Below are 26,539 nucleotides of genomic sequence, written 5' to 3'. Positions count from 1 at the left end.
ATTACAGATGGTTGTGAGCCACCACGTGGTTGCTGGGAATTGAACTCAGGACCTCTGGAAGAGCAGTCAGTGCTCTTAACCACTCAGCCATTTCTCTAGCTCCACTTTATATTGTTATGTGCTCAGCAATTCCTAACTTATTGGCAGAGGCAGCCTTTTACCACCCTCACCTCAGTTTTTGCACTCTTTTCAGCACAGGGAAGGGGGGGACACGACAAGATATAACCCTTACTCTAGCTCCTATGACAGTTAAAAATCTCTGAAGGGGGAGCAGGCACAAGGTGATTCTACACTACTACAGTTTGGGGTCACTACCACCTGAGATGATAGGTTGCCAGAGGCTGGAAAGAATGTTGTTAAGAAAATTTTTATAGTTGGGCACAGTAGTGTATGCCTTTAATCCCAGTACCCAGTGGTTCAGACAGTCTGGTCTACACAGTGAGTTTCAGGCCAGGGCTATATTGTGAGTCCATGCCTTACTAAACATAAAATAATTTTACATTTATTCTTTCTATTCTTTCTCCTTCCTTCCTTTCCTCTGTCTTTTGTTCTTTTTGCCTGTGCAGTGTGCATGTGCAGCGGTCGCAGGACAACTTTGGGGAGCTGGCTCTTTCCTTCTGACATGTGGGATCCGGGCACTGAATCCAGGTCATCAGGCTTAGTGGCAAGTATCCTTGCCAGCCGAGCCACCTTGCCAGCCCTGGGAAGATTCAAACTTTGACTTTGAGGAGGCTTAAGCCCCGCAAACATTGCACTGAACCATCTCAATCTGATACTTCAGCTAGGAGCCTCCGGGCAGTGGGAACTGGTGGGCTGGGGATCCGAGGGAAAGGACTGAATTACCCCATGGGTCACCAATTGATTTATTTGCTAATTGAGTGGCCCAGCTTTGGGTTTCAACTCTAAAGAAACCACTTCATCCTTTATTAAATACTGCAAGAATTTCACTCTTTGTTCTGCGAGGCTATGCACAATATACCAGTGGAACGTGAATTTATACTTACAATAGTCACAGCACTAATGACCTTCCAAACAACACTAATACCATGCACGCTCTGCTCCGAAGTGAGGTCTGAGCCTGTCAGCGAGTTCTGAGGCCATCGACCTCCCTCTGACACTAGAGCAGACCCCCACGCCCATGGCCGCCTTCAGTTTCCCCCACGGTTTCGATATTTCATTTGTGAATCAGTTACTCTTTGGAGACCCCGGTTCTTTGTACACCTATTCTTTTTATTTGCGGAACAATACTTTATTCGGAAATGTTCCCTTCTGTAATTACAAATCTTGTTAGTCCCCCTCCTGCTCTCCCTAGGGGGATTGTGGGCTTTAATTAATTAATGTGGCTGAACCACTTTGAGGGGCATGGCTGAAAGGTGCTGTGTAAGTGCAAATTATTACGATGGCCGCTGACATCCCACGGTGGTGGAGCCCCTAGCCTCTGCATCCAGAGACTGGATAAAGGCTTCTTCATCTTCACCTTCCGGGTCTGAAATCACTGTTACCACCTCAACAGCAACCAACCAATTAATCCTCATTATGTTGGCTTCCGTTTCCTTTTTCCAAGCAGCGCAGTCCTGTTTCATTTCATGAGTCACATGCAATCAGCACTAGACAAAGGTCACAGTATCCCTATGGTCTTTCGTGGCCTAAAAGGAACAAGAGAGGGAGGGGGAAAAAACTAAGAAGAAAAAGAAAGAGAAAGTTAAAAAGAAATTGTCATGAAATGTACTAGCTTGCCACTAGTAACCTAACCAAAGCTTTCCCTGCTGCAGGGGTCCCCTCCCACAGAGTCAACCACTGCATGCCCCAGAGACACTCAGAAATGGCCCAGTCAGGGTTAAGGTCCAGCAACTCTGGCTTTGACTGCCAAAGAGCCACAGACAAAAGGGGAAGTCTATCTCTACTAGGTGGGACAGGATCATCCAAAGACACAGGAGCCCCCCCTTTGGCTTTGTTACCCCTAAGTTTCTCCTGAGAAAGCCAGCTGCCTTCTGTGGTCTCAGGAAGCCCTCACAAAGGCCGTGAGCCCGATTTAGATGTTTTATGCTGCACCTAGCACCCCACAGCCCTTAACAAACGCCCAGGACGTCCACTATGGTGAGAGCCATTGAAAGCAGCCCCGTAGGGGAGACGTGGCCTCTCATAGGGATGCTGCTGACCAAAACACTCCTTACAAGGTTGTGCCTCAGGCCCTTTGTTAGAGTGGTTGCGGGCACGCCTCAGGGGGTCGTGTCTTCATCGGCCTCCATTTATCCTCCCTATTGAAGGGCTCCTTCAGGACACTGGTCAGTCTCTGTGGGAAATGATTTGAAGAGCAACAAAAGAATTTGGGCCCTTTGAAGGGGGGGCTTCAGAATTCAGTAAACATCTGGACATGGAAGGCCAGGTTCTCAAGCTGGGGAGGTGTCAGAAGAGAGAGAGAGCGGTGTGCACAACGGAAGGGTGCTTAGTTTTGTGCTGACAGTTGTTGTCCAGAGGCCCGGACGCCCCAGTAGGTTGATGGAAGATTTTTCAAAAGCTCCCCTATTTGTCAGTGAGTGCAGTTCACTCTCTGTCAGTTCCCGGGGCACATGTGAGGAAATGGAAGTTTTGCATGGTCAGTGAGCAGCGTGTGACGGATGGACGGACAGACTGATTCGGTATGGATTGTGAAATAAAGTAAGGCTGCAATAAGCCTGTCCTCAGTAGTAGTAGCTGCTCAGCATTTCTGCCACCCTTGAAGTTTGTAAAGCACTTACTAGCCAAGGTAACCTACTGATTCTCAGGACAAACATGTTTTAATCGATGAATAAAACAAACAAACAAAGAGAAAGAGAGAGAGAGAGAAAGCAAAGAGGAGGAGGAAGCGCGAAGCGATTTGCATTTCATCACATGGGTGAGAGTCAGGACCTGAACTCTTGACTCTCGATGTCCCTTTATTGTTGAGTCAATCCATTTAGAACGCATTAGTCAGCACGATTCAACATTTGTCACTAATCAGGGTCAGTGCTAGAAGTAGCCAGCATTCCCCAGGGTCTCCAGATCTATCCTCAAACAGTAAAAAGAGACAATGGGATGCAGGTTTTGTCAGTATTCACCAGCTGAATCCAATTCAAGGCCCGCATGCTTTCAGGCAACCATGCCTGGTCATCCCTAGCTGGAAAGAATCTCTCTCTTTATCCTTTTCAAGCCCTATCGGGGGAGGGGGGGTGTCAAACCTTTGCAACAGGTGTCCGTCTGTTTTTGATTAAATTTATCTAACTACATCTTCTTTTGAGCTAAAAAGAAGGGACTTTGCCTCTCCCTCCCCCACGTCCTCTGCATCTGGAGCTTTGTAAACAATAGGTGTTCAACTAGCATGTTCTGAACTAAACTAACCATCATGGGGCTTAAATCATATTTGAGAAAGAACGCCAAGCCCTTTTGGAAGTGATTTTTTTTTTTTTTGAAGAAAATCAACAAATGATTTAACATCTTTTCGTATTATTACCTGGGTGTTTTAACAAATGCAAACTCCTAGCTCTGTGAATGACTTCCAGATTCTACCAGAGGAGCACACAGCCAGCCTAAGTATAGCCCAGGTCTTAGAATAAAGGGGTTTCTTCTCTAGCTATCTTTCAACGAATGTATAAAGAAAGCAAAAGTGTAGGCAGGGAAAAAGAAAAACAGTTGGGGGGGGGGAAAAAACCATGTGTAGTCTATGACTTTGGACCCAAGTTCATTCTCTAGTTTCTTCCTTCCATACTAGTTAAAACACACACTTTAGTTCCTGCTTAAAAGACTGAGGTGGGGTTGGGACAGGATTTTTGGAAGAGTAACTGACTGTTCTAGCCTGCTACAGTCTCAGAAACCAAAGAGAAAAAGACAGAACTTTTAATCATCCAGTATTAGTGTTGCATTTCAAGGCTGTGAGCGGCCTAGCATCTGTACGAGAGCCCCTGCAGTCTCTGTAACTGGCCTCCGAAGGGGGTGTGTTCTTGAAATATCTCATTTACTTGGGCATATGACTACTGAGATTACTAACATTTTCAACCTTTCCGTTAAGCATTTCATCTACGGCTTGGCCAACATCATGTAAGCAGAAATAAAGCGTGTTAGCTTCTGGGTCCTTAAAGGAAGAGGAATGGGTTCCCTCTCGTCTCACCATGTATCCACCAAACACAAATCCTGCTGCCTGGTGGAAGACAAGATGCTGAGCCATTCTGGGCTAAAACAACAACGGTCGGTCGTGTCTGAGGTGTGGTGGAGCGGTAAGCCATTAGACTGGGTCCCTGAACAAACGTGCCAGTTTCAAGCCCCATTCCTCTGCAGTGCTGTGTGAGAAAGCAGGAGTCCTCTGAGCTGTGCAGCACTGTCTAACCTAGGGGTTATACCCAGCAAAGTTACAAGCCAGCTACCCTCGAGAATTTCTCAAGGGATCATTAGGTTGGGATGACTGATGTATCGTTTAGCTTAGAATATCAAGATTTAAGATTTGAGACTGGCTTGCAGCTTGTCAACAGAGGCCTCGCAACCCTGAGAGCTAAGTGGCTACAGGGCTTGCCAAGGCAGGGGAGTTTCTAAACCTCAGGCCCAGGCTGGATGCTGGAGGGGGTGGATGGACTTCACCTCTTGGAACCGCTTCCTTACCCGAAGAAGAAAGTGGTGGACCAGCCTACAGGGTTCTTGGAGGAAATGTGTGTGTAGCTAACTTTAAGCAGGGAAGCAATTCTCACCAGAAACCACCTAAGTAGACATTAGAAGCACACACATGCTGTGTAGCTCTTGCTAGAGGACACAAAATCTTCCATTCCAAAGGCAGAATTGTTAGAAGCACAAACCGGCTTAGGAAAATCAGCAAAAGCCTCACAATGCTATGGACTGCACAGAAATCAGTTCATTAACTTCAGTGGGAGTGGAAAGTGGGAAATCTCTGCAGAGGGGAGGCTCAAGTGGAACAGTGGACAGAAACCCTGCAGAGCCTCTGGAAACCTCTGCCCTTCTCAGCAATTCCTAGAGAAGCCTCCTGCATGCCTACTAAGGGATCTATAAGGAGACCCGTTGCTCTAAATAATCAAAATTAAAGGGGGCTCTGAAAAAAACGGCTCAATGGGTCAGAGTTACTGCTTTGGCAGAGGACCCAGGTTCAACTCTCAGCAGCCACATGGTCACTCACAACCAGATGAAACTCTAGTCCAGGGGATCTGATAGTCTTCCGGCTTCCTCAGGCACAGGGCTGCATGTTGTACACAGACACACATGCACGTAAAATAGAAATAAGTAAATCTTTGTAAAAAATGTCCATGAACAGGAGAGTGGGGTTGCATGCAGTGGATGCGGTTACCCGAAGTGAAAGAACACCAACTTACGGCTGTCGATATAGAAATATCATGGAAACACGTTAAAGGACAAAAGAAAAGTTGTAAACTGTGCATGATAAACCATCCTCACAGCTTCTAGAATGTACCCCAGAAGAGATCATTCCGTGTGGCTTCACACCTAGACAGGAAAACGGTCAAGAACAGCAGCAAGGGAAGAGAGGCAACACTGGAGAGCCCGACTCTGTGAACTGAGGGGTGGAGGGGCTGGCTTGGGCAATAGCTTTAAAGACTTGAGCTTTGCTAAGTTTTACTCTCATAATTTAAAAAAAGAAAATGAAACCAATGGGAATTTTCAAACTTAATTCTAGGTATTAAATATACATAAAACTAATGTTTTATGACTTCTGTATTGTTCTGTATTTACAAAATGGTTTCAGTCTGGGGCTAAAGGTCAGTAGTAGAGCTGCATCAGTACCTGGCCCACCAGGGACACAGTGACAGGCCAGCTCTGCCTCTGCCTCCATGATCTCTGGGAGGAGAATTAGCATTGCTTGCTTCACCAAACCTCAGGGCTCTTGGCCCAGTTCCCCACAGGAATGTTGGGCTGTGCCAGGTATGTGGGATGTATTTACTATGTAGACATCGGTACCCGGATGGAAATACGTTGAGAAGTTTTGGTGTCACTTTGAGTATAAGAGGCCAAAAAAGAAACCTTTACATAGACTACTGATTGCAAATGAAGGCTAATAAACCCACACGGCAGTATCTAGGGGAACGAATTCTTCCATACTGTCTCCTAGGTGGCTTAGGACTAAGGAAGTGGGGTTAGAGACTTTAGCCCAAGTTTGGGACAAACATTCAGAGCAGATTAATGTCTTTCCCCGTAAGCTTCCAAAGGTGCTCAAATAAGGTAAGAAAAACAAACAAACAAACAAAAAACTAAAAAAAAAAAAAAAAAAAAAAAAAACCAAAAAACAAAACTGAGCAAGAGAGCAGAGACACGCAGCTGTCCAGTTCTCCAAAGAAACAGCTGCTGGCACTTGCGTCTCTCCTCAGGAGCCATGTCCGGGTGGTCCGCTCTCCTCTCTCATGCCTCCCCACCCCCCTCAGCTCCTTCAAACCTGAACTAGTACAGGACCGCATAGAGCCAAAGCCAACATGTCATGCTAGAGCCTCGTGTTGTAAAAACAATGGAAGACATACAAAGTTCTGTCTCACTGGGCAATGAAGCTGTCTTCCGTCCTCCTTAAAAACAACTTGGCTTGCTGCTTTCCCAACCACTCCCTGGATTCCTGAGGAAAGGAGACTGCAAGGCAAAGCAGCCGACAGCGGGCCTGCTCATCCACCCTCTTCAATCACTGGGCCAGCTTCCTCCTTGGAAGGTCCTTCACCCAGTCAGACTCTAGAAGGGTCAGCTGGCCTCTCCCAGCCTGCACCAATCCCTCTACCCCTAGCATCAGCCACACACTTGGCTTCCCATCTCTGCTCCCATCCCAGTGCTGTTTTTTTCTTTACTTATTATACATAAGTACATTATAGCTGTCTTCAGACACACCAGGAGAGGGCGTCAGGTCTCATTTCAGGTGGTTGTGAGCCATCATGTGGCTGCTGGGAATTGAACTCAGGACCTTCGGAAAAGCAGTCAGTGCTCTTACCCGCTGAGCCATCTCCCCAGCCCTAGCGGTGCATTTGCATCTCACTGAGACCAGGGGCACGAGCAGAGAGATGTAGGTCAAACTGGAGCTCCCCGTGAAGTCTCTCTTCCCCGATCGTAGCCTGGTGCTCAGACGCCCACCCCTATTAAAACCTATCCCCCAAATCAATGGCTTTCCTGCTTCCCTCCTGAGCCCTCCACCTTCAACCCAGTCCATCAGTCCTGGCAGTCCATCAGTCCATCAGTCCTCTCTGCTTCGTTCAGCCCTGTTACCACTTGCTAGTACTGAGGCTTCCAGGGAGGGTAAAGGAAAAGTAGATTCCCAGTTCCTCTCCATTCCCAACATCCTCCTTCCAGTGGTACAAAGGACCGAACTCTCCCTCGGACTCCACCTGGGCCCCTGCTAACGGCCAGGGCCCTTGGAAGCTGGTGGCCACTGGGTGCTTGGCTCCCTCTCCTTTGGGGTCTAAGTATTTCCTAGGCCCTAGAGGGCCTAGCGTGAGGAGGCAGAACCCCAGACAAATGCAGGGCAGACAAAGAAGATGCAAACAGGATGGTATTACCATGTTAACGGCTTCGGTCCAGCAGCCTCCTGAAGATGCCTGGGAGGGTGCTTTTCTTTCTTTTACTTTTTCTTTTCTTTCTTTCTTTCTTTTTTTTTTTTTTTTTTTTTTTTTTTTTTTTGCCAAAGGAGAATAGTTCCGCTTTCTATTTTACTACAACAATAGCATGGACTGGCTCCTTCAAGGGTTTCAAAAAGCAGCTTGAGAAATCTCTAACCACCCCCTTGGTCTTTCCAGCCTGCCCTTTCATTGTCTCTCCCATGCCAGTGAACAAAGAGGAGGGACGGTGTCAGGCCCCCAGTCGCAGCCGCCTGCATCTCGCCGTCCTAATCCTTGAGAACTCGTGAGGGGAATGGCCTGTGGAGCTGGTCAATCACATCTCGCCTTCACCTTTCATTCTCTCCCTCTGCTGTGCACAGAGAGCTTCAGGTATTAGCAATCTTTGGGGTTTGCAGAGGGATAAAAGGCACCGAGGGACCATTCCCACGGTCACTCACAGCCCCACCCCCAGAGCAGCCAGCGTGAGCTAACAGTGCTTTCCCACCACTCCAGCCTCACTCTCTCCTCCAGACTGACAGGAAGCTACAATGGCACCTGCCATTCTCTTAGTGGTAGCCTATAGGACCTGCCCCAGCCTCTTAGGTAACCTCCCCACTGCCCTCCTCTGTGTCCTGCAGGCAGGAACTGCAGGCTTCCACCAGGAAAGCTTTGTGGCTTCAGCTGCAGGCACCTCTCCAGGTTTATTATACAGGGAGCAGGGATTCTCTGCTTTAAACCTGGGGACTACGCAGGGCTTCCGGCATGCTCAGCTGCTAAAATCGGGGTGAGAGTAAGCTTGTGTGTTTCAGCCTGTGGTGATCTCAAGGTAACGCCTGTGCTGAGAGGAGAGACAGAAGTATGTGGTCTCCCAGGAGAAGTGGGTACATGGAAGTCTGGAGGCCTTTAGGGATGGCTCAGGCTGCCTACTGCAGTCTAAGCCACAGGTCACTTGTGGTCTACATACATAACTCACCATGTACATACAGACACACTTATGGATTGGTCCTTTCACATGTGATATAACCTGATAATTTCCTGTTCTCCTTCCTCTCCTCCCCCCCCAGTCCCCCCCCTTTTTTAAGATTTATTTTATTTATCATATGTAAGTACACTGTAGCTATCTTCAGACACCAGAAGAGGGAATCGGGTTTCATAACGGATGGTTGCAAGCTGCCATGTGGTTGCTGGGACTTGAACTCAGGACCTCCGGAAGGGCAGTCAGTGCTCTTAACCGCTGAGCCAGCTCTCCAGCCCCCTCAATGCTGGTTCTTACGAACCAGTTTCATTGCTGACTGATAACAGGTTACTGTATGGTTCTTAAAAGCTGGGGCCCCAGAGACTTTTCTCCAAATCACACAGCAGAGTTGGAACGGAAAACCAAGCACTCTTTCTGATAAAAATGAGGCTCAGGTTTTCTGGGGAGAACAACTCTAGTCCCTAACCTCCACCCCCACCCCCATCTCCCCAGAAGAGTCAGGAGCACATGGTGGCAAGAGGGCAGGGCATGAGAGGTTCAGAGGCATTGCTGACAGGAGACAGAGTTCCCTCACAGGGAAGTGCTTCTGGGGGAACTGGGACCAGCAGCCAGTGAGGTGTGGAGCCCCGCCCCTGGGAATGTTTTCTATTGGTTGGAAACTCTTCATCCTGACATTTTCTTGAATTCTCTTCTTTCTTGGACATATTGATCCAGGTCCATCCCCTTCAGTAACATATTTTCTTTGCTGGTTTCTAGTTTCTTCTGTAGCTATATTTATTATTACTATTAATTATTATTACTGTGTATTTGCATGCATATGCTCATGTACATACATGACATAGCATGCATGTGGAAGTCAGAGGACAACTTTTGAGGCTTGTTCTCTTCTTCTACCTTCTGTTTTTTTTCTTTTTCCTTTTTAGATTCTATTTTATGTGTAAGAATATATCGCCTGCATATATGTATGCACACCACATGTGTGCCTGGTGTCCACAGAGGCCAGAAGAGGCATCAAATCCCCTGGAATTGGAGTCACAGATGGTTGCGAGCTGCCAGTGAATGTTGGACACCACACTGGGTTCTCTATATGAGCAGCAGTCACTTCTAACTGAATAGCCTCTCTACCTCCTTTCTGAGAAGCAGGGTCTCTCTTGTTATTTCTGCCATGCATATATACTTCAGGATAGCCCAGCTTCAGGGTTGCCCTCCTGTGTTTGCCTCTCATCTCTTCATAGGATTGCTGTGATTACAGATGTGTGCCACTGCATCTGGTTGGGTTTTGTTTTGTTTTGTTTTCTTTTCTTTTCTCTTTAATGTAGACACTGGGAATTAAATTCCCGCAGTTTGTTGGGCTTGTGAGGCCCTTTTGGCTTCTGACCTCCACTCATCAACTGTATATTCAGTTTCTATTCTTCTGTAAATAATTCTCTCTTCTCATCTAAATCATGGCCTTAGGAATGAACAGGAGGGAGGTAACCAGTGAATCTGGTCCCTGCCAACGCCCTTGACTGATGTTATCCACTTTAGACAAGCTTAGAAACGCTTTGCAGGGAGGCTTTCAGTACAAGCTCTCTGGGCAGAACAGATTCTTTTCTTCCTGAATTTAGCTTGCGATCTTCCCCTTAGACTTTCTGAAATCTTCATCTAAATTTTCTATTTACTAGGCTTCTAATCTTTTAAGACAGCTTCTAAAAATGAGGCACTCCCTCCCAACCTACACAGTGCCCTGGGTAAATATGAACCCCAGCTTTCTGTCTGCTTATTAGTTATACACCCTTACAGAGTATGTAACAAAGGGGCCTGCTGTTTGCTTTGCTTAATCTGGTCTTAAAATCTCTGCTTCTTTGTCAGAAAACAATATTTGCAATTGTAAAAAAAAAAATATTTACCAAGGAACTTGGATAGCATAAGTCAGAGGCTAAGAGCCAAAGGTCAGTGGTTCTTACCCCAAATTTTTGTAGACCTGAGAGTCTCCCGCTGTGGAGCTCAGCTGCACCAAACAAATACACTGATTGAGAGTCCATTAAGAAGCAGACATTTTAGAGTGGGGAAGGGAAGGGAGGGCTACAGCCTATCCCTCAGCCAGAAGTGTGAGCTCTCCATCCCGCCCCTGCTGCGCCTCTGCAATGCAGTAGTCTCCTTGGGGACACAGAGGCAACTGCCCTGTTTTACAAACCTGGGGAAAAACCTGAGTTCATAAAACCCTGCAGGGTAGGCATTCCTCCCATGCAAAGCCGTGGCAAAAGGCTCTTTATGGTTCCGGGCAGATGTTCGCCTGTGCATCCCCGTGGGTGGGGCCTCTGGCCTGACAGCGCAGGACAAATGTGACTCCTAAACACGTCTTTAATCCACAGAGCAGTTTTAGACAGTTCACTCAAGAGGTGAATCATCTAAGTCTTGACTTTCCTTTTGCATGTTAAGTATTTTCTGGAAAGACCTGGCAATGTCAAGAGCCTCTCCTAAGCAGGGTACGGAGCATCTAGGCTGAGGAACTGCTCATCAGTGAGCCCGGGCTGTGGTCCAGTGGAGCTTTGCCTTGAGCAAGAACCTGGCTCCTTTCAAACCCAAGGACCATGGTACCACAGAGTCTAAGCTAGAAGAAGTGTCTTTGGGACTTCAGCACAGGGAAATGATGGTCCAGGGATTCCCCACACAGCCCTGCAGGTTGTGGGCATTGAGAACTTTGCACAGTTCACACCTTGGTGGAGACAAGTTCTCACAAACAATAGGAAGCGTTACAGAAATTCTCCTAAGACAAAGACTGGCTTTAAAGGAAATGGTTCTTTGAAACAAAATTTAAGTAATTTAAAACCCCATTTTGGGCCCGAGGAGCCAACTCTGCAGGTAAAACACTCGCTGGGAAAGTGTGGAGACAAGAGTTCAGAACCCCAGACCCCCTGTGGAAGGAGAACCCCAGACCCCCTGTGGAAGGAGAACCCCAGACCCCCTGTGGAAGGAGAACTCCAGACCCCCTGTGGAAGGAGAACCCCAGACCCCCTGTGGAAGGAGAACCCCAGACCCCCTGTGGAAGGAGAATCCCAGACTCCCTGTGGAAAGCTGGCCGTGTGACTGCCCTCCAGCAATCTCAATACAGGAGACAGATAGGAGATTCCCTGAGGCAAGCTGGCTAGCCACACTAGCCAAAAGGTCAAGTCCAAGCTCAGCAAGGGATCCAACCTCAAACAGAAGGCAGAGAGGAGGAGAGGAAGACACCTGTTAACCTCAGGTTTCAATATGACAGGCACCTGACATTATGTAGAAACACACACACACCCTTTTAAAATCAATTTTATGGTCATACTTCATATTGGCCTACAGAATCTCTTTATGAATTAAACCTCATTTGTTTGTTTGTTTGTTTCTTTCTTTCCTTCCTTCTCTCTCTCCTTCCTTCCTTTCTTCCTTTCTTCCTTCCTTCCTTCCTCTCTCTCTCTCTCTCTCTCTCTCTCTCTCTCTCTCTCTCTCTCTTTCTTTCTGCTGTTGTCCCATTTGGACAGTTTTTTTGCTTGTTTTTCCTTTTGTTTTGCTTGTTATAATGCAGTAATATAAGTGAATGTACCGCTGAGCCGCAGAGCCAGCCCTTCCTCTCTTACTAAGTCCTGTAGCTCTTCCTCCCTCCTGACAAATGTTTGTTACAAGTGTCAAATCTCTTGATCTTATCAGGGTAAAATAAATACCATCAGCTAACTGCCCTTGGGCTTTGAGTTGCCCTGCACTAGCATCTAAAAGGACCCAGGCAACACTCGCCACTGGCAGTGAGCAGCCCTGACAAGAACACGCTTACATTGGTTTAGCAGAGGGACCTTACCTTGAAGAACCAGGCCTTCCCCCTTGATGGTGTAGACAAAGGAGGTGAAGGCAGCCAGAGGAGACTTGGCAATGAGAATCTGCAGAGAGAGCATATTTTCCAGAGTTGGACAAAAGGTTAGCATGAGACTCTACTCACTCCCATTCTGCTTTGACAGCACAAGACTATATAATACATTGAATTTATTATTAAAAATATTTTAGAAAGCCAGGCAGTGGTGGTACACACCTTTAATCTCAGCTCTCAGAAGGCAGAGACAGGTAGATCTCTACGAATTCAAGGCCAGTCTGGTTTACATAGTGAGTTCTGGGACCGTTAGGGCTATGTAGAGAGATACTATCTCAAAGAAGCAAAGCAAAACAAAATAAAACAAAAGCAAAAACAAACAAAAAACAAAACAAGCAAAAAAAAAAAAAAAAAGGTTTTTTTTTTTTTTAACCAAATGTTCAAATGAGTCTTAAACATCTCAAAGTGGTCACCTAAGAAAGCCATTTATCTCAAACATTATGCCACTAAATACTATATTCTTAAACAAATTCTTCTAGAAATAAAATTATTTTATGTGATGTGGTTTAATAGTTACTCTCTGCTCAATCAATGATAAACCTACTCTGATTCTCTAATTTTACCCATAACTTAGCTATTTAAAAAAAAGCCAAAGCTAACCTTAAAATAGTTACTCTTATATAAAATACATAAACTACATCACTGGGGGAAACAAGGGCAAGCTGTTTCACTGGCCCGACTCCTTACTGAGTGCACTTCCACCTTTTACCATGAGGGAGATGGTGCTTTCTCTAGCTGAAAGCATGGGGTATTTCTGTTGGCTTTTGACTGTGGGTTTGGCTACATGGTTTCTTTTGATTTGTGTCAGTTCCCAGCTCAGGGCTCCATCTGTTCTCTTACACTCCTGTCAGAGCCACACTGGTCAGGAGAGTCGGAGGTGCCCGGGACAGAGCTAGCCACTCAGGCCCAGCTGCAGGAGACCCACAGGTGTGAGAGGCCAATATTGCATCATGCCCCTGAATGTTTGATCGTTAAGCATTCTTGCACACAGGTGACCCGCACTCCAGCAAAAAATGAAATGTTTGGAGGATTTGGAACAATGACATTCTCCTAAGACAAAATGTCTCCTGTAAAGACAGTGATTATTTGGTAAAAATAATTTGTGTAGAATCATTTTGCAGAACATGTATGTATGCATATATGCATTTATATGTATGTATCTGGAAAGTGTGTATATATATATATATATGTATATATATATATATATATCTCAAGTGCTTATCAGTGGGTATGTGAATTGGTTATCTGAAACACAAAGTAATCAGCATGTATTTATTTGGAATAAAATAAAAATTCCAGACTTTGATGGCCTGAGTTTGATCCTCAAGACTCAGATGGTAAGTGGAAAGGAAAGAAACAACTTTTATAAATTACCTCTGACCTCGACCTGCATGTCCCAGCATATACATGCATACACACAGACACAGACACACACAGACACACACACAGACACAGACACACACACACATATCCCTAAATGTAAAAAATAAAGTTTCACCAAAAAACCTAGGACATAATTGGTGGATTATTTTATTATAATATCTCTACGCAACTGATAGGATACATGTCCTGTTTTATAAGTAAAAATGTTTGCAGCAAGTGACAGTTTGTCACAGAATCACTTTGGTAGTTCAGGAAGCAAAGGAGAAACAAAGATTCCAAGCCATAAAAAAAAAGTTTACACACATGTTTCAATTCAGCATCTACTGAGAGTCAATTACACAAAAAGATCACAAGTTTTGGTGACAGGGTTTGAATCTCAGCCTCCAGCTAGGCACCTGGGCAGAGCCTACGCACTGGCTTCTCTCATGAGGTTATCCCCCTTTTCCTTGCTAGTAAATAACTTACAAGTTCCTACATTTCTTTGACTTTTTTTCTTTCTTTCTTTTTTTTTTTTTGCAACTAAGTGTAGCCATGTGTGCAAGCTTCGATTAATGGAACATAAGAAGAAATGATAGGAAAAACTGGCTTATGTTTCCATAAGAAGCTGAATATCCTGGTCTCTTCCTGTCCTCCTTCCCAAGGGCAGGAACCTGTTCCACCCACACAGATGCTGCTGCTGCTCCTGCTGCTCCTGCTGCTGAAGCCATGTGTGGTAAGGGTGGTCTGAGAGAGCATCAGTGCCTCCCTCATACCCAGGTCACCTGGCCTCTCAGGACAGAACTACCTGTCTCAGCCTCTGTGTTGAGAACTAGAAAAAAGTAGAATGTTTTAGTACTTGAAGAAGCCGTGCCTTTGAATCTAAGCTGTCTGACTCCTGGTGACATTGTCTACCATCCCACAAACAAGGTCCTGAGCATGAGCCCAGGGACACTGTATCTAGAAGGACTTCCTTGAAGGTAGTCATGGGGTTTGGACAGGCTACTGATTAAAATGCTCTGTCTTGAAGCAAAATCTGTGTGCAGTCAGTGAGAGGTAGTGAGAAAACCATATCAGATGGAGCCCATGTCCTTTCAGGGAGGAGACCTTCCTGATTGATAGATGAGAGGGGTATCTCCAACACAAAATATCTAATTATAGCCAAAAAAAAATGTGATCAACTTTCTTGATATCCTATTGGATAAAGTAAAGATGGGTAAGGCTGGATGCTGGTAGCATTAAGTGGGGTTGTGAGTGATCAAATAGTCCTTAGCAATCTATGAGGGGCAGCAACCTCCAGCAGGTGCCCCCCCCCCCCATCTAACCTTGGCCTCGTCATGTTCAGCATTTTTACTGAGGCCAGTGAGGATGTGGCTGTATCTGGTCATACCCTATAATAAACATGGAGCCCAATAGGGAAGAAAGTGACAATAATCCCCTCTGTTTCAACACACCTTACATTCTAAGGTAATGACCAGTGGCTGCAGTATGCTAGGCAATCTATGAAGGAGGAAGCAGAAAAGAGGATAGGGCAGGAGTTGTGATTAGAGAAGAGCTTGGCTTTAAATAGAAGGGCACAAGCTCACTGAAAAGGCTGATAGAAGGGCACAAGCTCACTGAAAAGGCTGAGGATTACATAACTGAACATACCCAAGGGATGCTGACTTGAAGAGGTAACAGAAGACAAACATAGGGGCTGGAGAGACGGCTCAGCAGTTAAGAGCACTGACTGCTCTTCCAGAGGTCCCGAGTTCAATTCCCAGCATCCACATGGTGGCTCACAACCATCTGTAATGAGACCTGATGCCCTCTTCTGGTATGCTTTAAGACAGCTATAGTGTACTCATATACATAAAATATAATAAATAAATCTGAAGAGGAGGAGGAGTTTATATAGAACAGGCAACTGTGATAATCAAATAAATCTCAAGTTGACTAAAGGTCAAAGATTTATATATTAAGAGGTAACCAGAAAATCCTATATATCTCACAGGGTACAATTTCATTGTAATAAATGTAAGGCCTTCTCTTTGGGATCAGAGTACCTGCTACTGGTGCCAGGTTAGGAGAGATGAGATCTGGCATTCCGAAACTAGACTAGGAATGCTATTCAAACAAATCAGCTGTGATTTGTGGCTCAAAAACCTAGTGTGGGTTCAGGTTGTAAGCTCAGCATCCTCAGAGGGCGGGGCTGTGTCAGCAAACCACACTTAATGAATGCACAGCATGTTTGGATAGGGAACAAAATCCAGATGTCAAGCTGACCAACAGGAGGACGCCTAAAGGAGAGCAAACAAAGGTGGTTAAAAGTCCAAAGCACTTCATGATCACAAACCCTTCGGTGCAGTCACAAGGGCTGGAGGTTGAGGGGAAGTCCACATAGCCTCTGAGTTTTCATAGATGTGTTTCACACACACTAGTGGGGGGGGGGGGAATATAAAAATCACGTCTTAGCCCCATAAATGTCAATGAAGATACTAAGGAATGCTGCCATGCCTTTGTAAATACACAAAGATTCTTTCCTCTTGAAACATGACCCAATGTCCTAAATCTTTGTCCCCTTTTACCATTCAAACTAAAAGCTAGCATCTACGTATATGTGTGTGTATGTGTAGCATATGGGGGGAGTGTGGAGGCCCGAGCTAGACTTTTAATGTCTTCAGTATTGCTCTCAGCCATATTTTTTGAGATAGGATCTCCAATTAAACCTGGCACTCTCTGTTTTGGCTCTCCTGGCTGGTCATCAGGCCCCCAGGACTCTCCTGTCTCTGCACCCTGTCTCTGAGAACTGGGGTTAGAGGCACAATCTTCCATGCCTGGTTTCCTTCATGGGTACTAGGGATCTGAACTTAGGTAGCCATGTTTCCTTAGCAAGTACTTTACCCACTGAGCCACTGTGCACCTCCCGACCCCCGCCAGGGTAAACTATCCTCTGAAGCAAACAGCTTTACCGCTGGTAACGTGGGCTCCTCTGCTTCCTATGTTCAGTGTTTGGAGAGTTCCAGTGTGTACATGTGTGCATCAAAGGTTCCTCTATCTTCTCCAGCACATAGGCCTACAAGGAGGCCTAGGGACTAGTAAAACCCTGAGTCCTTTGTAGGGGGAAAAAAAAAAGCGGGCTCTGCCTCTGAGGGTTCCAAAGTCTATATTTGCAACACCAAATGTCAACCCCCAGTTTGACAGATGTAGACCAATCCACTTCTCTGGGGTTGAAAACACCAGCCAAGGCAAAAGAACTACTAGCAAATAAAGGCATTTCCTCCCTACAGTAAGGTTATTGCATGATTCAAGATGGGGGGGGGGGGGCAAAAGGAGGTGCGGAGAGAACTGACTAGGGCATCTGTGCAGTGGCCTCATGGTTTGTGACTTCCACACTGGCATTGCCTTTCATCTCTGAATGCCTAAGCCTTTCATCTTGGTGCAAACGCTGCCTCTTCCAGAAACTAGTATTCATCTCCCCAGCATAGGGTCATTTCTCCCTAACCCGGCATGCATACATGCTGTCTCTGCAGCTCTCTGAGAATGAAACTGCTTTCATTTACTGTTCTTTAAATGTGTGAGTGTGTGACTACACATACTAAATTTTATTTTATTTTATTTTATTTTATTTTATATGTATTGGTGTTTTGCCTGCATGTATGTTTATGTACTGTGGTGTGCTTAGTACCTGCAGAGCCCAGAAGAGGAAATTGGATTCTTTCTGGAGTTGTAAGCTTCTGTGTGGGTGATGGGAACTAAACATGGTTCCTCTGGAAGAACAGCCAGTGCCCTTAACTGCTGGGCCATCTCTCCAGCCCTCACTGCTGTTCCATAGCATGATTAGAGGTGACAAATCGACAGCATTTGGTGGCAGCCACCATCACAATCAGCTGCTTTTGGCTCCCACGTCTTCTAGAATGCTCTTGATATAAAACAAGTTCCTCTCTGGAGCAAAAGATGGAAAGAATAAATGTATAAAGTGATGACCTGCCAGACCTTCTCTGACTTGTATCTATTTAAAAAACTTATCTGTAGTTTCTCCCCCAGTCGGGGGTCTTGGAAAATGCCATAGAAAAGAGCAGGCCACCTTCCCAGTCTCTGCCAAGAGACTTCGCTTGGGCAGGACCCAAAGTCAAGCCATTGGTTCCAGATTGCTATAGCATCATATGTTTTTCCTGGCCTGACCCTACTTCTATGAGGCTTAAAAGTGGAAAAGGAGCCATGGAACGGAAAGTGCTGGGCACAGGAGTCCTTCTCCAGGATGAGGACACCTTCCAGGAATAGTGCCCGTGCCCTATGTTATGATACAGGCGTTCTATCATCTGGAGCAGCCCAGCCTGGCCCTCCTCTGTGGTTGGCCAGGGTACACAATAGGGAGCAGGGTCTTGGAGTTTTGAGTAAAGGCTATTCTGGAGGGTGCTTTTGGAGAGATTTGGTCCTGGCAGGCTCCATCAGTTCCTGCAATACAGCCCAGTCTCAGGAAACAGTGAGTTTTGTCTTTGTGGCCTAGGAAAGCAAGTTTGAATAGGCAGCCATGCGCGGAGGCAGGCTGGCACCAGCGCTCCCACTTTCTCTTCCCCAGCTCCCATGCCCGGAAGGCTGCTTTTAACCCTGGTGATGAGCACCTTCCTCTTTTCTCTTCTTCCTCTTCCCGCCCACATCCTAGAGCTCACAATGGTTGAGGGTGAGGGCCGGAGTAAAGGGCTTGGCAGAGTCAAAGTGTACAGAAAACCTTTTCTTCCCGTAGGAGCAGGTGGCTAGCTGGGCTGGCTTTCTGCTCTCTGTCGGACAATGACAATGGAGTGTGTTCAGCTGAGGAAACGGTGGTAAGAAACAACCGAGAGCCAGCTCAGAAGTGACACCTTGCACACTCACCCACGTTTTCCTGCTAGCCTTTCAATTCTTTCTTAGTCTTTCCATTGATCAGCAAGATTCTGTAGTTGTTGATAACTTGAGCCAGGATGTGCTTGCAGGATATGTCTGATCCTTTCATCTGTATGTGTGGTCCTACTAAGGAGCTCGGGAGAAACCTGTGGACTCCGAAATGTCTTTCAATGCAGGTCCTATTATCTCATTTCATTTGCAGTCTGGGCTAATAAAACCCATTGCTAAATCAAACACATCTTTCCTCTAGCTCTGCCAAGAGACTGACAATAATCTTGCATGCCAGGGTTTTGCCTCCTTGTTGAAGACTTAGCAAAAGGGTTCCTCAAATGATTGGAAGCCCAGGAGGAAAGCTGCTTGGCCTGGCATCAAGTAATCCAAGAGATTAATAACCTCAAGGCTTGTCCCTTCCCCAGGTTGAGTAAAGTCCTCCAAGCTAAGGGACAGGAGGGCCGGAAATGCTTCAGACAGGAAGGTCTGTGTCTGCAAGGAGGTAGTAAGTTGAGGGGGATCTGAAGTATACCCAGAGATTCCCGTAGGAATTCCCTGTCATTGTGTTGAAGAAACTACAGGAAAGGCGGCGGGGGCAGCTGCTGTGTGTCTCTAGATCTGACCCCGATTAGAATCTGCTTCGTCACTAGGAAAATCACTCTCCATGGAACACAGAAGCTCCAGCAACAATGCCACAGGCATGAGAGAAGAGCCAGCAGGGAGTTTAATGGCATCTAAGTTGTCTTTTCACATCAGAGAGGCTCGGGCTCAAGAAGTATACAGTGCTGGAAATGGCAGGGTGGAAAATAGACCGTATCTCAGTAAGCCTGGCTTTATTAATTTATTTCCATTTGGCCAACGTCACTTCTCCCATAGACATTTAGTCATAGAAAGTAAGCTGGCCTAAATCTCTATGAAATAGGGATTTCCTAGGTTTTAGGACAAACCCCCTAGAAGTTCTGCACCTGAGGCTGTGAGATCATATATTGCCACAGAATACTATTACGTTCTTTGATGGCATCTCTCTAGTGGTTGTTTCCAAAGTGTCTTCTAATAACATTGGATTATGAAAGTATAATCTAGAAGAGAATGTGCTCCTTAAGGAAAACAGAGTTTCCTCAGCCCAATGGGATCCTTGTGTAGTAAGTTATAGGACATGGTCAGGGGGAGCTTTTCCTCACGGCTTTCTCCTCAATATTTCATTATTAGAAAATTTAAGTACACAGCAAAATGGAGAAAGTTTTTAATGAATACCTATAGTCCAATCATGTTGCTTTATAATGAACACTTTTTTTATTTACATCCTAGTTATCTATCAACTCACCTGCATTTGTTACACTTCAAAGTAAATTGTGAACATTAGCTCATCCTTGCCTAAATACTTTCACATGCATATAACTATTATAAGAGTATGGTTTGTTCATATATCTTATTAGCCACACTGGGTTTTGTTTTATTTTTTTAGTGTACATCATATGTGACTTGAAAGTATCAGTGATTTTTCCTCAATATAATGGAATCAGCAAAAATATGATGACTATACACATGTGTTTGAATATAAACTTAATCAGTAAAGCTGATCTTTAATCTTTCAAAATGAACTTGTTTTATTAAGATGTACTTTACATGCAATAAATGTTGCTATATACATTTAATCTATAGATTTTCCTTTGAATGCCACTTCAACTATGTCATGTAGGCTTTGGTATAGTATATATTCTATTTCAATGGTCACAATTTTCTATTTTCTATTCTGATTGATTTTTTGCTTTGTTATTTATTTCCAAGTCCGTACCCAATTCAGAATTTTTGAAATTTCTGCCTGTTATTGGTTACTAACTTGATTCCATTGTAACTGGAGAAGTTTGTTCAGATTTCAGGTCTTTCAGATGTGCTGAGACCCGTATTATAACCCCATAGACAGATCATATGCAGATCATATACAGATCATACTGGAGGGTGCTCCACTCAAAGTGAGTATGCCACTCCCACGGGAAGTGGTCTAGAGAGACCGATGAGCACACTGAAAAGTTCACAGCTCTCTTCAAATCTTTTGCTTCTTTGATGAAATTCTGCTCAACTGATCAATCCATAATTGAAAATGGGATATGGCAGTCTCCTAATTTTACTATTGAATTATCTATAGATAATCTATAGATGCCTTTTCCCTTTGAACTTGTTCTTGTTTCAGATATTATTTTGGAGGTTCAGTTTTTAGATGCATTTATGTTTATAATAGTTAAGTGTTCCTGACAGGGGAACATTTCCTTAATTAAAACAACTTTTTTTCATACACTATATTTTGATTATATTTTCTTCTCCGTCAGCTCCTCTCCGGTCCTCCCCCACCTCCCTACCTACTCAACTTTATATTCTCTCTCTTTCAAAAAAAAATACAAAAAACAAAACCACAGAGTTTTGTGTTGGTCAAATACCCTTGAACATGGGGTCTGTTTTGGAGTTGGTTGTTATACCCAGCGAGACTCCACTGGTGAAAACTGATTTTCCCTTTGCCCCTGGGTATCGATTGTAAATATCTTCCTGGTTAGGTCGGTACCCTGTATCTTTTTCCCCTTTAGGCCAGGTTTGGTGACTTTAACAAACAGAAGGTTCATGAATTTAAGGCAAGCCTGAACTGTACACTGAGACCCTGTCTCAGACATTAACAACAACATGTCCATTTTTGTTTCTGGTAGAATTTTTTTTTTGTCTTAAAGTTTATTTTTATTGATTTACATATGGTTTTCTTTCTCTCTTTAAAAATTTTATTTTTAAAGTATATAGGATATATTTGTATAGTATATATAGTACATTTGTAAAGTATATAGTATATACTTATATAGTATATTTATAAAGTATATGGTATATATTTATATAAAATTTATTTAACTTTTAATCTTTATATTTTCAACCTATTTGTGACTGTCTATAGGGGCCACACTTTAGAGTCAAAGACACAGGTTGGAAGTACAACTAATTTCAGCTTACAAGTAAGTATGAACTATTTCACCCTCATCTCAATTTGGTGATTACACTTTGTTACAATATTTCCTGTGGCAGACAGTTTCATTTCAAGTGAGCAAAATCACTATTTCTTTCCCTTAAAGCAGGTGAACAAAACTGACCAAATAGACAAGGCCCGGGAAAAACAAGAGCATCAGTTAGCTGCCCACACAGAGCACTCTGGACATCCAGTTAGGCAGGTCTGCCCTTCCAGACTCTCCACAGGCCCACAGGAAGAAGAGCTTGATCCTCCGGTCCAGGCGTGCTAGAGAACACAGCCAAGGCGAGGCAGCTCTGGCCGTTAAGGGTCACGGAGGAAAGCTGTGGTTGTGTGATTATTATAGTAAAAAGATGCCAGGAACTCAGAGGGTGTGTCTTGAGTTCTAAAGCACACATCCCTATTACATCATGCTTGGGCCACATGGGACATTCTTTAGTCTCACAGGAATTGATTCAAGGAAGGCAACATGTTTCTGTGCAAAGAGGCTGAGATCTGGGCTTGACACATCCAAGAACAGCTGGTCAAGTGGGACTGGCTTGTGTAATGTACCATATCCCTGGCCGTGCTGTGATGGTGGAGGACCACGGTAAAGGAGTCAATACGGTTGCCCTTCAGATTAACTCTTATTAGCACAACATTCTTATTATTTCCCTAAAGCCCTCTTCCAATGATGACAAGGTCAAAGGACAATAGACAGAGTTCAGAGGGGCGCGCGCGCGCACACACACACACACACACACACACACACACACACAGAGAGAGAGAGAGAGAGAGAGAGAGAGAGAGAGAGAGAACCCATTTTTTTCTCTATAAGGAGATCTAGAACTTTATTCCAATGTAGTCAGCATGTAACCAGAAATTCATGTTAAGATTTTTGTACTTTCAATAATTTTAATAAGATTGTGTCTAAATCTCATTCTATAGACAAGCACAGGGTGACTTGTCCATGAAGTATTATGGAAAACTCACAGTACCTTTTTCCCACAGAACTAGGCGCCCATGCTGAAGTAATTCAAGGAAGTGGGATGTGCACGAGAAAGCCTTTGAGAAGAACTCAGAGGGGTGCAACAGGAAAAGACTAGACACAGAGTTACCACGCTGGGAGCCCCCCAGGTTACCATTCGGCAGCTTACTCCTAACACTGTAACTCTTGGCAGACTTCAGATGATCACAGAGATGACAGGTAAATTAACTCTTCAAGTAATCTTCCTGTGTGCCCAGGACTGAGGTGTGTGATCCTCATATCACTCTTATCAGGGAAGCAGTATTATCCTCATTTTACTAATGAGGAACTTTGCATAGGTTGAAACAAGAGGGAAAGACTGACTCTCCATGCCGAGGACATTTATTTATAGATCCCACTGGCCACTCAGAAGATCTGACTTGAGGCATGCTAGGAGGCGTCTAGTCAAAATCTTCCCCACCCCACGGACTCTGATGTCAGCACTCTGCATTAGAATATTATGTTTGGATTTAAGCTGTGCACACAGCTGTCCCACCCTGTTGATTCACAGGTACCACCAGCAGAGCATGCTTTCTTGAGTCAGTTTCCCTGGCCTGGAACATATAGCCTTGAAATTGAGGATTACAATGAGTTTGGGTGTTGGTGGTACACACACACCTTTGAGGCAGAGGCAGACAGATCTTTGAGTTTGAGGCTAGCCTGGTCTAAAAACAGTTCCAGGACAGCCAGGGCTACACAGAGAAATCCTATCTTGAAAACCAAAAATACATACATACATACATACATACATACATACATACAAACATACATACAAACAATAAGATGAATATGGCTGGGATGTGTAGATAGGTATTTTGTGGGGTTCTGCAGTTTGTGATTCCGCTCTCAGAGGAGGCATGGGAAGGGTTAAAGTCCTCCTATTGTGTTATCACATTAAGAGCCTTCTATAGAAACACACACACACACACACACACACACACACACACACACACACCTTTTTATGGAAATGGCACTCATATAAATAGCACATGCTCATGATAATGGAGCCAAGCAATAGAAAGAATTGGGAAAACAAAGCAGACCAGCACCTTCTCAGCAAATCTGTGAGGAAAACTTCATGTCTGAAACTGAAGACCCAAGTATCATAGTATGGGTATGCGCTGCCTCTTGAGCTCCTCGGAGTGAGGGAGAGTCCAGAGGATGTAATATTTAAAGGGCCTTGAGGGCAGGGAGTGTCTTTCTGAGGTCAGTTTCAGCCCATAATCCCCTTGGTCCTATCTTTCCAGGCAAGGAACCTACCTCTTGGAATGGCATACCTCCTAACAACCTAGCACTTGGCCTAAAAGACGAGGCCTACAGGATAAAAAGACCCCCTTTGTTTCCTAGAGCCTTTATCTTAAATAGCCCAAACTTTTCTCTTTCCCAATCAACAAATCATGTTTTAGAAGCAAATCAGAGATCTGCCTAATTGCTATGGGACAAAACTCTATCCAAGGCAAGAATGGCAGGGACCAGGAAGAGTCACTAATAGGAGAAAGGATGAGTCGGTGAAAACACCCCCATCGATGCCCCAGACTCCTACGCACAGGTAGGTAGACAGGTCCCTGCAGAACAGTCAGTGTTCCCAAGAGGGATATAAGATCCCAAAGACGACAATGGAATGTCAACAAAAGCGAAATCGTGCTGGAAAATCTTAGCCTTCTTGAGGATCAACTGTGCAATGTCTTTCATCAGCACAGGATGAGTGGGCTTGATCCTGAGCCTGGGACAGATTGGGGTAGGAACCAGGGATGCAAACAGGCTTTAAGCACTTCATTGTTCTGAGTTTGTATGTCTTTGGTCATTTGTAGTTTCCTGAACTATCCCCTCTTTATTATTATATCTACATTTAATTTGTAGATATGTGTGGTACTGTGAATGTAATTTAGTGCCATGAATACCCTGGGCAAGAACTCTACCGATGAGCTCCACACCATAGCCTCATCTCTCTTCAAAAAAATCTGTTGTGTGAGAGAGGATCAATTAAAGTAGGCCCGACTAAGAGACACTTGAAACAGTAAGTATATTTAAAGATTGGTTCAGTTCAAATTGGTTCATAACACCTGTTACAGAGCCGCTGATAAAATCACAGTAAGCTTTAACCAGTGTTCTGAGGTGAAGGGCTTAGATGAAGCAGAGCGATTTCTGAAGTGAAGCTATATCACGCCTGTTCTTATAATACACATTTTGCTGTCAATGCTGGTATGTATTCCTCACTTGTTTGAGACAGGCTTTCTTGTAGCACAGACTGGCTTCAGATTTTCTGTGTAGATGAGGATGGATTTGAACTTCGGACATTATAGGTGTGTACCACCAAGTCTATCTAGTCAGTCTATGCAGTGCTGGGGCTTGTATCTACTGCTTCGTGTGCACTAGGCAAGCACTCTACCACTCAAGCTAGAACCCTAGTCTGGTGATGACGATGACAACAATGATGTTTGGCAATTAAAAATCAACTACTTCATGTTTTCCTGGCATGAGTTTAAAGAACACAGAATTTCATTTTAATGCCATAATGCTTTGGACTGCATGCTTATACACTAACTAATATTATCGAATACCATGTTTCTGTGAAAAGTGATAAGTAAATACACTCAGACACACACACACACACACACACACACACACACACACACACACACACACACACACACAGTGGGAGAGAATCTACAATAACCAGATTACTTTCCAAGCAGGCCACATAACATTATATATATAGTTAGTGCAGAGAAAGCCTGTATTACATATCTAGGGGGCGGATTTTTTCCTTTTGCTCCATATTATTCTGTATTGCCTGATTCTCTCCATACACCCCATATACATTAAATTTTGTTCCTCATTTCAGAACACATAAACAAAAGCCTCCTCTCCCTTCCTCAGGTAGGGAAGATCAAGTTGAAGGGAGTAAGAACTCTGCCATATTCGGTCAGTCCTCAAGCGGGGATATTCAATTTGCACTTGCCAGAGCTTTCCCGTGGAGCAGGCAGACTCTAGCAGAGCACCCCTGACAGCTCTCAGGCCACAATGAGAATACAAGACCTAAAAAGGGCAGACACACTTTGCAATTATATAAACCCATATTTACAAGAAGTATAAGCAATGGTTACTTAGAACTGAATGACTTATTTCATGTTATATTCATTCAACAAATATTTATTGAGTACCTCCTATGTCCCAGGTACTGAGCTAGACAGTGGGGAAAACAAAGACGAATATGATGCTGCCTCTGACTATAAGCAGCCAAAAGGCCCTGCTTTGAAGTAACCCAGAAGGCCTTGGGAATCCAGAGATGACTCGTGCTTTAAAAAACACTGGCTTCTTGCTGCCTTGCACAGGGCGAGCAGCAGTCTAGGGATTTAGTGGCTCATATGCCTGTATTTCTGGCCTTTTCAGATTAATGTGGACAACGGGTCAAAAAAACGTCCTGGAGCATGGATGGACTCTATATCTAAATAAATCAAGGTCACACGAGCAGGGCCCTCACAGAGAAACAGAAGTTGGTGGGCGCCAAGCTTTTTGTTTTTGTTTTTGTTGTTGTTTGATTTGTGGCAGGCTCTCTCTATGCAGCCCTGGCTGTCCTCGAACTCTCTATGTGGACCAGACCGGCCTTAAACTCACAGAGATCTGCCTGCTTCTGCCTTCCAAGTGCACCACCAGGCCTGCCTGCCTGCCCAGCCTGATTATCATGTTTTAACATTTTGTTGGGCATCGCTGGCTCCCCAGCAGTGATTTTTCACATCTTCAGCAGCCTCCCTCCCCCATGGGCTGGCTTGTTGCTCCAGCCCCCCCACCCCCAACCTGATCATTCCTACATCTGATCCTGTGGGTTAAACACAGAGACGGCTGCCTTTGCTTGGGCGGTTTGTTCTCTCTGAACTCTGAACGTGGTCTGCTAGAGCCCTTCTCTGAAGCTGTGCTCAGCCTCAGGCAGGAC

General features: G+C 44.7%; 1 protein-coding gene and 1 long non-coding RNA gene across 22 annotated transcripts in view, besides 1 other annotated feature; one reads left to right on the top strand and one right to left on the bottom strand.

Moving 5' to 3' along the window:
* Positions 1-26,539, bottom strand: part of Rad51b (RAD51 paralog B) — a 550,979-nt gene that overhangs the window by 32,673 nt on the left and 491,767 nt on the right. For 11 of the 20 annotated variants that reach the window (XR_003950009.1, XR_003950005.1, XR_003950007.1 and 8 more), the window contains one exon: positions 12,320-12,398. Coding sequence is in view for 7 of the 20 variants with exons in the window: in XM_006515622.2 (XP_006515685.1) it covers positions 1,647-1,678; positions 12,320-12,398 (111 nt within the window). In the remaining 13 variants the exon portion in view is untranslated. Of the gene's footprint in view, positions 1-897; positions 1,679-2,174; positions 2,294-12,319; positions 12,399-26,539 lie in introns of those variants that run through there. The other 9 variants (XM_006515622.2, XM_030246621.1, XM_006515624.2 and 6 more) reach the window with 5 other exon arrangements.
* Positions 16,651-26,173, top strand: Gm36048. 2 transcript variants are annotated; one of them, XR_003950298.1, is made up of 5 exons: positions 16,651-17,012; positions 21,531-21,588; positions 22,590-22,785; positions 24,466-24,622; positions 25,999-26,173. It is a non-coding gene; the product is annotated as a predicted gene, 36048 (long non-coding RNA). The 2 variants fall into 2 exon arrangements; XR_001780639.2 differs by lacking the exon at positions 16,651-17,012 and adding an exon at positions 19,667-20,571.
* Positions 17,216-19,794: an enhancer, noted in NCBI's record as "VISTA enhancer mm1393". NCBI's record gives its function as "enhancer in: blood vessels[5/7]" and the evidence as "EXISTENCE:transgenic organism evidence [ECO:0001131][PMID:17130149]".

This window comes from Mus musculus, chromosome 12 (genome assembly GCF_000001635.26).
Source record: "Mus musculus strain C57BL/6J chromosome 12, GRCm38.p6 C57BL/6J".
Taxonomy (NCBI): domain Eukaryota; kingdom Metazoa; phylum Chordata; class Mammalia; order Rodentia; family Muridae; genus Mus; species Mus musculus.
The sequence above is the reverse complement of the archived record's forward strand: the minus strand, read 5'-3'. Positions and strand labels throughout refer to the sequence as shown.